General features: G+C 37.8%; 1 protein-coding gene and 1 long non-coding RNA gene across 2 annotated transcripts; one reads left to right on the top strand and one right to left on the bottom strand.

Moving 5' to 3' along the window:
• Positions 1-5,575: 5,575 nt before the first annotated feature.
• LOC130548408 (uncharacterized) lies at positions 5,576-7,983 on the bottom strand. Its single transcript, XR_008962029.1, has 3 exons — positions 7,698-7,983; positions 6,734-7,044; positions 5,576-6,146 (listed from the first exon to the last, which is right to left on the bottom strand). It is a non-coding gene; the product is annotated as an uncharacterized LOC130548408 (long non-coding RNA).
• Positions 7,984-9,301: 1,318 nt separating this feature from the next.
• Positions 9,302-10,810, top strand: LOC130548399 (uncharacterized). The gene is made up of 4 exons (XM_057325146.1): positions 9,302-9,454; positions 9,752-10,084; positions 10,184-10,462; positions 10,543-10,810. Exons 1-4 carry the CDS (start codon positions 9,415-9,417, stop codon positions 10,716-10,718), a joined length of 828 nt encoding a protein of 275 aa, XP_057181129.1. The 5' UTR covers positions 9,302-9,414; the 3' UTR covers positions 10,719-10,810.
• The last annotated feature ends 3,254 nt before the right edge of the window (positions 10,811-14,064 follow it).

Here is a 14,064-nt window from a genome sequence, read left to right as displayed (position 1 = left end):
CAGAACTAACGAGGGAAACAAGCAGACAAGAAACATCTTGGGAAAATAATCAAAGGACAACAACAGGAAGCAGGAAATGATAATACAAACTAAACGTCTACACCGGACGCGACTGGTGCGATGCGTCACGACAAAAGACATCAATGAAAGAGCAGTAATTTTGCAAATGCCAGTACTTATTGTTATAGTTGTATACAATAATAACCAAGCTACATTAGACAGAAGTTAAAAAGGAAGTTAACTGCAAACCTCAAATAAATGTTTCTGATTTACGTTCATAAATTCAAGCGACGTGTTTAAATAATTTAGGTAACTTTACTTGATTTATTCATGGACTTATATTTAAAAATAGCTTTTCATTGTCGAAAAGCTTTTTCATTATTTTACTGTCCAAAAAAATCATTGTATTTAACTTTGGGATGAACTTTGAACTTTAGCTAACTCTCACTTCTCTTCCTCTCTCACTATTCCTCTCACTCTTTCCTCTTCTTCAAACTCTCACTCTTTCCTCTCACTTTCAATCCAAATCTTTGATTAACTGAAGAAAGCCACCCTGAAGCCCAAGTGCTTAATCTATGATTTCTTAGTCAACAAAGGAGTCAGGAGTGTTTTCACACCTGATCACTTTTTGCAAGAAAGTGTAGCAACTTTTACGTTTCTTTTTCAGTATTTGTCAATGAAATACAAAAGCTGTGAGTTTTAATTGTTGCGTGTAATGCAAAAAGTTTGTTTTCAATTGCAAACTGAGTGTCAGACATATAATGTTCTTGCAGTTATGCAGACTTGGTCCCATGTGATTTACTGGAAATATAAAATATTACCAGAAAGGGGAACAATAATGAAACTGAAACAAAATCAGAACAAAAAACAAACTCTCCCCCCACTGAGGATATAATAAGCAAATGTTGTTAAACCTTAATAAGGCAGGGAAACACATCATTCCTTCAGCTTCTGGGGCCCATTTCAGAAAGGAGGTTTAGTGAAAACTCTGAGTATATTAAAAATGAGGGAAACTCTGGGCTTTGTGTTTCAGAATGTGAGGTATGTCAAACCCGAGGAAGCGGGGTAACTCAAGCCCGTTTCCAAAGGAGAGGTAACTTATACTCAGAGTCAGTAACCATAGTAACTTACTCTGTGAACCGGGCGTAGCCAGAACTTGTTTTTTAGAGGTGGCCAGGTAAGACCCAGTGATTTTATTAGGGTGACCAAAAAATCTTTTCAGACAGAAATTCTTTAACTTCTATTGTAATTTACACTAATTCTTCATTACACATAGTTTGCTGGTCAAAAACATACACAAAGAACGTAAAGTAAACAATTTATTTGCAATGCTTTCATGTGCTAACATTATTTTAAAATAATTTGCTAGCTATCATTTGCAAGTAAGTTAATGTAACTAATGTAATTAGTAAATGTAATTAATGAATGAAATCCAGTTAAACAAGACTGATTTTACTGACCTGATCATTCTGCTCGCGATGAACTTCCATGGTACACAGATAGTACACTGTCACGAAGCGGTTAGCAGCTGTTCAGCTATAGCGCTCAGACTGTTTTGCGTCAGTGCGTCAGCGTACGACATCATATTAATGCGAGAGTAATGTTCTCGCGTTACTTTTAGTGCATACGCTAAATGATCTGCGCAGAACTGCGTAAACTCCGACACACATCTTACAACCGCTTCCCACAACAGAGGTGGCCAGATACCATGTAGCTACGCCCCTGCATACAAATACTTTATTTTTCGTTTTGGTTATACTGTATATTTATTTGATTCATAAAAAATGTATATATTGAAAAAAACAAATCAAAATATGTCTCAGATTTGTTTTTTATGCTCACGAATACGGTGGAATATGTAAAAAATGAACGGTTTTCGTTTTTCCGTTTTGAAAACAAAAACGAATAAATGAATTATCTGAAGGTACATGAATGGTCCGTGTATCTTTTGGCCATTTGTTTTTCAGTTTGAACTTGAACAAACGGGAGTGAGAAAACGGCGCCATTTTCGTTTTTCGTTCATCAAAAAAAACCGGAAAAACGAGAATTCGGCTTTTTTTCGTTTTCAATTTAACGTTTAAAAAACGAATAAACAACTTGAAAACTAGTTTCTCAAATGTGGGCGGTATGAAACGCCCCCTTCCGCTGATTGGCAAATCAAAGGTCAGTAAGCGACGTCTTCGGTTGTCCCTCGGTTCCGAATAAATAGTCCTCCGCTGCTGTACAGAAAGTATGTTGAATTCATTGCTCACATTAAACAACCGTCCACCAACCGTACAGGGCAGATTATAGACTGGACTTTCTTCTGTGTTACCTAGAGCATTTCATTTAAATATTTATATCACAAATATTAATGTAGTTCGCATCCGCATCTTTCTAGCTCTCCAGGGTTAAATCTGCGTGGCAAAGCCGCGCGAGACACTGGACCGCACGAAGCGGATTCATATAGCCTACTTATTTTACTTCATTCAAAATTCGCTGTGTTCCGGGGATGTGGCGCCGTTTTCTCACTCCCATTTGTTCAAGTTCAAACTGAAAAACAAATGGCCAAAAGATACACGGACCATGAATCAGGGTATCTTCCGTTCATTCCATATCCGTTTTCAAATAAAAAACGTAAAATGGGAAAACTTTCATTTTTTAATTTCTTTCACAAAATAAAAAAGGAAAAACGTTTTTTTTTAAAAGTAGAAATGTTCACTTTTTCGATATTTTGTTTAAACTGAGAAAATTAAATAATGAATATATGAAATAATGAATAATACCTGTTTTTTTTCCAATCTTGAGCTACAGTACGTTTTTTTGCAAACAGTTGCAAATGTCACCAGCAGGGGAAGCAAAGACGTTGCAAAGCAGCTACAGTCATTCAGGTCAAATTATACAAACTATAGCCCTTTTCACATGACGTCACGCATCTTCCGTTCTGCCGCGAAGCAGTGTATCATTACTTCCGCTAGCACTCCAGTTCATAAGGTGGCAGTAATGCACCTATAAGCTGATTTGCCAACCGCCAGTAAAACTCAAGAAGAAGAAGTTACTTCCACTAGCGCCTCAGAATGGAGTTTACCAAGTGGCTTGCACATCTGCCACAAATACGTCTAGATGATGTACAACGTCTTGCAGACAAATTTTCGCTAACGACAAGATCAAAGCTAGAGAAAGGATACAAATTCTTCGTTGAACAGTACCTGTTTGATTATGAAGGTAAGTGTTTTGTTTTAGGGGGGCACAACATTTTTTGACGGTGTCTGGTGATAAATGTTTGGAGGCATCCAATTATACTTTATGGGCATGGTGCAGCAGAAATATAAGCAAAAATGACCTGTATGAGCTGTGTGATGAATAAACCAGATAAAGCAGTATTTGGAGGATGAATTTATTGTCTGGATTTCACGCGTCAGAAACTACCCTACAACACCTCTAGTGACAAATGGCAATTCACGTCACTATACTGGCATTTAGCAGGACATGCAGACGTGATCTTTAGCAAGGGAAGAGTTACCATATTTAAGAACTTAAGAACATATTTCTGAAATGGACAGCTCTGTACATTACCGCAGTAAATACATAGATTGCGTATATATGTATACGCAATGTATATAGTAATGTATACAGCTTGCGCTTTGCCAGACTTACCATACACAAAGAAAATATTTGTAACATGTTCAAAATATTGTCTGTAAAGTCACTTTGTTTAATGTTGATGCATGTGTGCACTTATTTGTTATTTGATGGTGTTGTTTGATGAGCATGCGTGGACTGGGCAGTGCCCGATAGTCTGCGATGCAATGTTTTCTCATCCCGCTCCCTCTAAATTTTATTCCGCACCGATCCTCTCCTGCTGAGAATTCACCCTGTTCACTCTGTTCATTGTCTGCATTATATATACATGTGTTTCTTCTTTTATCTTCTGTGTGTATGTTTACTTCTGTGCTTCTTTGTGATAGACTCCGGTATGTGCCTGTTGGGTGTGTGTGTTTTAGCGTGTGTGTTCATGTTTGTATATCCCGGTGGGGACCTAAACCTGAACGCACACTAACACATGGGGACTCGTGTCACTGTGGGGACCAAAATTGAGGTCCTCATGCGGGCACAAAAGCTTATATATTGTACAGAAATATATTCATTTCTAAATCTAAAAATGCAAAAAGTTTTCTTTAGGTTTAGGGGATAAAATATACAGTTTGTACAGTATAAAGAACATTGCGCCTATGGACTGTTCCCACGGAGATAGTAAACCAGACATGTGTGCGTGTGTGTGTGTGTGTCTGTCTGTCTGTGTGTTGTGCATGAGGGTGTGTTCGGTGAGTCTGTGTTGTGAGCGTATGTGCTTGCTTCTGTGATTGTGCATTGTGTCTGTGTCACTTTGCTATTCATTTCTTTCTTTCTTTCTTTCTTTCTTTCTTTCTTTCTTTCTTTCTTTCTTTCTTTCTTTCTTTCTTTCTTTCTTTCTTTCTTTCTTTCTTTCTTTCTTTCTTTCTTTCTATACATTTTATGGATTGTTTGTAGGTATCATGTTTCATGTACAGCTGCTTTGTGAAAATTGTAAAAAAAAGTTGGGTTGAGTTCACCCGCTATTTGCTTAAGAATGATTTTTGTCCCACGCAGCACATGCATATGGAGTCCTCAGATCAGGCTCTACTTGTGATCTGTTAGAAGGATGTCGGGAGTTGGCTATTTTATAGGCAACGAAGATTTAATCCATCTCCGCAAGAATTCGTACTAGGCTCCCGTGGGAGAGCCGCAGTAATGCAGACCTCTATAGTAGACAGTCTATTAAGCACACCACCATTAATACAAACCCGTTAAGTTTGCATCAGACGTATTTATACTGTAAAACATTAGTGATCAAGGCTATAAAAAGAAGGCTTCCATTTCTGAAACTGGCCTAAAACGAGTGATATTAAACTCAAATAGAGTATTCAGAGTTTTTGCCTATTAGCCTAACCTTTCCTAATTTCCATAAATTTGCGCCTCCTTGCTTTGCAGCGTCTTTGCTCCCCATGTTGGTGACATTTGCAACTGTTTGCAAAAAAACGTACTGTAGCTCACGGTTGAAAAAACAGGCATTATTCATTATTTCATATGTCCATTATTTAATTTTCCCAGTTTAAACGAAATATAGAAAAAGTTAATATTTCTACTTTTTAAATTAAACAGTTTTTTCATTTTCCGTTTTTTATTTGAAAACGGGTATGGAATAAACGGAAGATACCCTGATTTACACGGACCCCTATTATAATCTGTATCACCTGTCTGGAATAATTGTCTCAGCTGACATTTGTTCCCCATCAGTGTAGTTGTACTTCCCAAATATCACCAGAAGAGGGCGACATACAGACACAAAGTGAGTTCAAACAGTGATTGAGAGCAGTAAGATCATACATACAGAAGAACATCAGAACTCATTCACACTGTTTATGAATTACATCTCTTCTATCATTCTATATGTAGAATGGATATATGAAGAATTAAAGAATACATTTACTGTATATATATATATATATATATATATATACTGTATATGTATATACAATAATATATGCATATATACAAATTATTTTCAGGTAAATGCATTTTCTTGATATAAGACGAGATTTGTCTTTATATATCTTGAAAAGTGGGGTTGTCTTATATTCGGGACAATACGGTATGTTCTGATGTTAACATCTACCCCAGTTTACTGTGTCTTATAAATATGAATATAACTTTGAGGTTTGAATTCAACATCTTACAACAAATAAAACACCAAAAGAGATAATTCATAAAGATAAAGAGCTCATAAAGCTACACTGAATGCAGATCAAGATCACATTAAAAGACTCACCAATGACAGAAACTATGAACGTCTTTTTTGTCCCTCTGCTGACTCTGATCTGCACCTGATACTCTGAGTCTGAGGTCTTGATGTTTGTGATGGTGACTTGGTGAGATCTCCCGTCCGATTATTCACCTGCAGTCTGTCTGTGAAGATCTCATTTCCAGGCATTGACATCTCATTTGTTTCTTTGTTGATCTTTGCTATCATTTTAGTTTCATCATTAAATGTCCACAGTATCTCTCCAAATAGTATGTGAGATGAGTGTGTAGAGTAACAGAATGTCCCTCCATCACTGTCACTGACTTCACTTCATCACCAAACACACCTGAACAACACAAACACTGTTGTAAAGAAAACAGACTGACCTTATAATATTTCCACACTGTAAAAAATCTGTATAAAGCTGGAAAAACAGAAGTATACCGTAAAATAATTACCCCCTGTAAAATTAAAGATTATATATTAAATTGTTTTCCCCTTTTTTCTTGTAAATGTGTTGTCTTTTCTGTAATTTTATGTTTTTTAACCGTATTTCAAAATGTACATTTTCTGTAAAATATCTTTCTGCGTGTTCAACAGAACAAATACGTGTGTACAGGTTTGGAACGACTTGAGGATGAGTAATTCATGACAGAATGTTCATTTTTGGGTGGATTCTCCCTTTAAATGTGAATTTATTCTGCATTATTCTGAATTTGGATCACGTCACATCCACGTCCCCGCTCAGGTTAGTGACGGACTAGAATCCTGTCAAGGTGGAGCATAGAGACACCAGCTGAGAATGTTAGAGATCCGGCTAACAACTTGGTATCTGTTTAAAACAACAAAAGTGTTGTCTGACCAATCTAAATATGGGTGAGCCTCCACCTCTGGTTCTTGTAATGATGACATTGAAAGGCTAGAAATACTCACCACTGACAGAAACTATGAACGTCTTTTTAGTCTCTCTGGTGCCGCTGATCTGCAGCCGATAAACTCCAGAGTCTGTGGTCTTTATGTCTGTGATGGTGAGATCTCCCGTCCGATCCTCCACCTGATGATGTCTTTTAAAATGTCATCATCAGGCATTAACATGATCATCATAATATTTGCCATAATTACATCTTGATTTTTAAGCGACCACTCTATCGTATCATCTCTCTGTAGTTCAGCAACATCAGTGTGAAGAGTGACAGAATCTCCCTCCATCAGCATCTTCACTTCATCTTGATCACCAAACACACCTGAAGAGCACAAACAGTTTTTAACAATAGACAGGCTGAACTTGTATAAAGTGGTATTGTTAAAGGACCTTCGTCCTCTAATGCCAATCAATTATAACTTTCGGGAGGTTGAATTAAACTTAAGCAAGGTTTGTGTTCGGGGCTTTCTGACAGACACTGTGAACTCTGAAAAGTTGAAATATTTCCATCTCGATACGGCGCCAACGCGCCTAGAAAAATGTGCGCGCCCGCATCGCTCCTATTTGTGCGCGCGCGCCGCGTGTCTACGTTTAAAACAACGAACTTGCGCGTGCATAAAGACGCGAACCGTGAATCGCCCCTTATTTTAATATACAAAATGTATTTAGTAGCTATTTTTTTATTAGTAACGTCATGCTGTTAAAACTGCAACCGATACATTTGTGTTCACAAAAGAGAGAAATGTGATGCGCAACATCTTCCTGATGTATTCAAGCGCGGCTACAGCCCAAACCCACATCCTCAAACTATACACCAACACATCTAAACATGATGTCTGAAGTGTTTATGAACAGACAATACTATATGTGTGATACAACAAATGAGATAACTGGAGGATTACAACAAATGCGCAGTTCATTAATGAAGTGAAGTGAACCCGAATGTGTTAAAGCAACAAAATAAATGTCACTCACTGGGCAGGATCAACAAAGAACCGAAGAGTATAGAGATTCCTCATGTTGATGCGCACTCGGACTGTCTGAGATCAGTGGTCTGTCGCGTCCACGTCACGTGATCTCTGCAAAGGATGCTGCGTTATGCCACACTTGTTTTAAGTGTCCTTAAATGAACCCAAAATAAGGCACGAGGTGATCAAAGACTGAACGCAATCTTTAAAACAATATTATCAGCTGAGACAAGTCCATATACAGAAACTTCTGAGCTTCTCGCCGTAGCGTTGAACTCGTTACTGTTGTTCTGTCTTCATTTGTGTCTTTACGGCTGTGATGTTTGGTACTCAGAAGAAGAACAGGTGTGTCTGAGCGCGGTGGGGTTGTGACCTCTGGTTGTGAGAGGAGGAGACTACAATAGATGTGATCACAGCATCCATTTATATGAAATTAAGGTGAAATATTATGCTCTTACGAATGGAAACGAATTATAACATCATTGATTTGGACACTGTGAATGTGATTCGTGCAGTCTGGCTGGCCAGTTTACAACACTGTAAACGTTTATTTAAATGAACAAATGCATTTCTTCATCTTATTTTTGTCCTTTAAACCATTATCATCATAAAGTGCAGCGAGTTTTATTTTATTCTGTACATGAAGTGGCCTACTACTGGAACCCGAAGAGACAAAGATAAAGCTCATTTAGTGTGAAGTGAGAGCTGAGCAACACAACCACAGAATTAATGTGTGAAAAAAACATCCAAGTGTGATCTCGGTGAACTCTGTACACTACAGCTCGAATGCTCACAGATAAACTCATGCGGTGCCTCTGATGATCCGTGACATGTTTGGAAAGAATGGAGAGACTTTGTGTTTCAGGATCTATTGAAGAACAAGCATCATATTTGAGATGTATCAGATGCTAAACAGTTTAAAATAACTAACATTCAATTCATCTTTATCTATTGATAGTTTGTAAATAAAGTGTGAAAACTGCAAACAAGACTGATTCCCAAATAACACACAAACTGATGAAATGTATTGAGTGCACTGTTTATATGGTGTCTGATGTTAATGTACCGTAGTGTGTCTTCCTCCTCGTGCAGAATGAAATCTGAATGTGACTTCATTGCGTGAGTGTGAGTGTGTGCCAGCTGAAATGAAACCTGCTGTGGTCTGAGTTGATTCAGGTCAGTGTTGTACTTCAGTGACCCACATGAATGTGATCTGTTGTCTTGTGTGGACAAACTCACGTGAATGTGATTTTATTGCGTGTGTGCTGTGGGTTTCTGGCTAAATAAGAGATTTATTGTCTGTCTGTTCAAGTCAGATTTACTTTCAAATTACGCAGTGAATAGATCAGCTGTTATTTGAGGTTAAGATATTTCACACATGCGCTTGTAAACAAAGTTGCGGTTATTTTACTTTCTGCAGCTGTATTGTTTGTTACATTACTTTTTTATTGCGTGATCATTTGCTTATACAAGAAGAATTAGCACAATACCACTTCATTAAAAAACATTAACTTAGTAAACAGTTTAGGCGATGTTCTGGTAAAGTGTCTGATCGGAGCGCAGGGCGCGTTCGCGGGCGCGCACTGCGTCACGGATGCGCGCTGATACTTCTTACTTTTTCCTTCTCCGAGTCGAAACCTCGTTTGATTCCTGAAGACGATGAAACGCGATTAAACACCACGTTTTTCTTCAGCGTGTAGTGTGGCTTGATTTTACTGTTGAAAATGATTCACGCGCTTATTCTGATGCGTTTTTGTCTTCTGGGTAAGTGTACAGTTATACACGTGTGTTTATTATTCATTTTCTGACGTCACTTTTGATATGTTTTATTTAGTAAAGGTATGACGAGTTGAGCTGGCAACACGTGACCCGCGTCAACATATATATATATATATATGCATATATGGCTGCTCTTTTAAGATTAGCTTTAATTAGCCTATTCCTTTATTACTTTTCATTTCATGTTAAAATACAGTTTTGTTTTTAATTTACAGACCTACTCATTATTTTAACATCAATTAAGTTTAAAATATTCCAGTTTTAACCCAAATCTGTCTGCAGACGTGTTTGGTGATCCAGATGAAGTGAAGATATCGGTGATGGAGGGACATTCTGTCACTCTACACACTGATCTCACTCACATACAGAGAGATCTTGAGATCGAGTGGAGGTTTAAACACATCCGCATCGCCAGAATCAAGAGATCAGTCGACATTAATCCCACATATGATGATAATGATGAGACTGAGATGTTCAGAGACATACTGAAGATGAACAATCAGACTGGAGATCTCACCATCACACACATCACATCTGGACACTCTGGACTTTATCAACTCAACATCTTTACTGGAAATAAACAGAAAGTCAAGAGTTTCAGTCTTACAGCTTATGGCGAGTTGGACATTTAGACTTTGTTTAATTTGTTTAATGTTTATGTTGTGAATAGTACAGGACTATTATGCACTCAATAATTGTTCTTTTGTTTTTCAGCTCCTCTGCCCACTCCTGTCATTACCAGCGACGTGTCTCACTGTTCAAGCTCAAAATGTGTGCTGTTGTGTTCAGTGATGAATGTGAGACACGTAACGCTCTCCTGGTATAATGGAAGCCACACACACTCCAGCATCAGTGTGTCTGAACAGAAGAGCATCTCTCTTCCTCTGGAGGTGGAACATCAGGACACAAACACATACAGATGTGTCATCAACAATCCCATCAGCAACCACACCAAACCTTTCTGTCTCGCTGATCTCTGTCGGTCGTGTTCAGGTCAGTGTCTTATCTCAGTCAGACTAAATTATACGTTAATCCTGAACTCTGTTTTTTTAATGCAGTTTCTTTTTCCTCAGACGTCACTCACAGTTGTGGTACTGCTGAAGCTTTGATGCGATTGGTCATCACTGCTGTAATAGGCGTGGCCGCTGTGGCTGCTGTGATTGTTCTGAGTTATGACATCAGATCCAGACGAGATGAGCACAAGAGAAAATCACACACATCACCAACAACTACATCATTCGATGAATGACATTATAAAACAACATTACACATTTATTAATGTTTCTTTTTGGTTATTGATGTTTGTTTTTATTTCAGATATGGCAATTCTCACATCACCAAATAAACTAAAATAAAATGCAAAATAAATAAAATGCGGCTCTAAATGTTTATTAGAGTAGACCAGTTAAACTGGATTTAGAAAGACTGTTTGCTCAAGCTAACTGTAGTTAAGGATTAAACAACAACATTTTTATGACACCAGAACCTTTTGTTTACATCGTAATGTTGAATGAACCACGGGTACCGATCAGGGCTCAAGCAGTCACGGAAATGCACGAGATAAAATACGTCAGACTGAACCGATCGACCGCGGGATGGGCAGAAAGAGAATAATTAGCGTAGCTGCTGTTCATTAGCTATGTGTTAGTGAATGCTTGGCTGAAAAGATGTGTCTTTAATCTAGATTTAAATTGGGAGAGTGTGTCTGACCCTCGAATAGTATCGGGGAGGCTATTCCAGAGTTTAGGTGCTACGTATGAGAAAGCTCCGCCCCTTTGGTGGATTTAGTTATGCTAGGTGTTCTCAAAAGTCTGGAGTTTTGAGATCTTAGAGAGCGTGATGGGTTGTAGTGTGGTAGAAGCTCTGTTATGTAGGTAGGGGCTAAAGCGTTTAAGGCTTTATAAGTGATTAAAAGAACTTTAAAGTCAATACGACACTTAATGGGTAACCAGTGAAGGGTTGATAACATTGGGGTTATGTGATGGTATTTTCTGGACCTGGTCAGAACTCTGGCGGCTGCGTTCTGAACTAACTGTAGTTTGTTTATTGATGTTGCAGGACAACCACTGAGCAGTGCATTACAGTAATCAAGTCTTGAGGTCACAAATGCATGAATAAGCTTCTCTGCGTCAGCAACACATAAAGTATTTAGTAATTTGGCAACATTTCTAAGGTGGAAGAAGGCTGTTTTGTGACATTTGAGATGTGATTTTTAAATGACAGGTTGCTGTCTAATATAACGCCGAGGTCTTTAACTGTATTTGTTGGAGTAACAGTGCAGCCTTCAATTTGCAGGTTATAATCCGAAATATTCTGCTCACGTGTCTTTGGTCCGATAAGTAATATTTCTGTTTTATTAGAATTTAAAAGAAGGAAATTAGTAGTCATCCAATGATTTATATCGTCGATGCACTCTGACACTTTGGATAGCTGGAAAGAATCATCTGGTCTTGATGAGATATATAGCGGAGTATCATCTGCATAACAGTGGAAGCTAATTCCATGTTTTCTAATAATGTTTCCAAGGGGCAGCATGTATATGGAGAATAGCAAGGGTCCTAAAACTGATCCCTGAGGTAATCTATCATTTACTTGAACAAAGTCGAACAAGTTGAACAAAATGATGCTGCCCCACTGAATTGATGGTCAGTACTCGTAAACTGCTGTTTCCACAATTCTTTAATACGTTGACAATCATAAAAACACCGTAAGAGCTATGAAAAAGTAACAAAAACAACCACAAGGGCAGACATTGATTACACACATTATCACACAATAAGCCGATGTCATTGCTAACACAATGGTAAGGCACTTCACATTCGTTGATCATAAGATAGTATGCATCACACAAACAATTCATTTACCTTATAAACCTCTCAGTGAGAAGCACAATATCAAAGAGAAAAGAGGAAAAATCCACACTGCAGTTTGCATTCCTCATGAACCATGCACAAACATTTCTCTGAATGTGAAGCACCTTATATAATCACTTTGCAAGCTTGGCTGTCAAAGTAAAAGTCCTTAAACTCAAATACCAAAATTACACACAAAAAACCTCAACAAAATACACCATGAATTACACGTAACATGGGTCATTTACACAAATCACACTGACGGATTTATTTTCGTGGATTTCCGTACCTCTTCAGAGTGCTCACTTCCAAAGACCGTTTACACACAAATATTTTATAGATTAGTTGCTATGGAGACAGATCAGTCTCAAAAGTTGCTAACTTTCGTAATATAATCTCATGAAGGTATTTCATTATCACGGTAAATAAATGAGTTAAAATGTTCTTGATACGCTTTTTTATATTTTTATGACTGGTAAAATGATCTAAAAGCAAACATGAATAAAAGACACTTTGGTCAGCTTTTATTTGTCATTTAGACACAGGTTTGTACTTTGTAATCTAAAAGTCAATGTTTGTGGTTCATGTTAACAGGACAGGAAGAACCCGTCACCCCCCGCACACCCACACACAACCTGTTTGTCCATCTATCAGACAAAACCACGCTTATTTTTCGATCTCAAGACATCAGACCACATCTGGTCTCTCGCTGACTCACAGACTGATTTAAATAATAAACGAAGAGCAACATTTTCCAGGATGTGTTACAAACACTTGTTGTACATTTCAAATATGTTTGTACATTTTAAAGCTAAAGTGAGGAAAAGACCCTGTTTGTTTTTAAACTCTATTATTATAAACCACAAACATGTAAGAAATCTCAAGCGATTCACAGAGCTTGTTAGGATTATTTGTAGATAAGATGATAAAAAGCAGGACAGAAATGTTAATAAACTCAATACCACAACACAATACTTTTTCCTATTACTTAATCGTATATAATGTGGATTTACCTTTCAGTTAAAAGTTCATGCCTTTCATGTCAGTGTTTGTCCACTAGAGAGCAGTACATTTCTGTTCAACAGCAATATCATTATTATTATACATATACAGTAGAACATCAAGATATATCCTCATATTTACAGAACAAGAGTGAGTCACTGACCTCACATCACATCTAACATACAGAAAACCATAAAGAGAACCACTAATTCATGTAACCGCTCTTGTCAATCTGATCTAAACGAAGACAAGATTCGACATCTGAAATCCACTACTGTTCTTGTGTTGTGCTATTATGTTCAGTTCGTCATGTTTGCTCCAGTTTTTCTCATCTGTAAATCGCTTTGAATGAAAGTCATCTGTTGTAAATGCACAAACAGCTGTAGGAAAATATTAACATAATAGAATGAAAAACACACAAATGTAAGAACTTTAGTCAAGGCCATCAATGTTTGTGGCTGTCTGTGTTTACTGTGTGCGAATGGCGTCTTTTTCTGCTTACATCTCATTGGCTCATTTCATTTCTGTACAAAAAATGTTTGGTCAAAAAATATACATGCGATTGACTCGAACTCATCCACGTTCGGGTGCGTTGTCGAGCGCAAAAAAAAGTGCCGTGCACACCGCCACGCGAAATGATCGCCGACTCCATTTTTTGACTCGCCTACGCACTCTTGCGGACGCATCATATAAACGCAGATTCATTCGGCTACCTATCGGCGCAGTTGATACACACATTGT

The sequence above is a fragment of the Triplophysa rosa genome, linkage group LG25 (assembly GCF_024868665.1).
Source record: "Triplophysa rosa linkage group LG25, Trosa_1v2, whole genome shotgun sequence".
Lineage (NCBI taxonomy): Eukaryota > Metazoa > Chordata > Actinopteri > Cypriniformes > Nemacheilidae > Triplophysa > Triplophysa rosa.
Note: the sequence above shows the minus strand (reverse complement) of the source record. Positions and strands in the feature narration are given on the sequence as shown.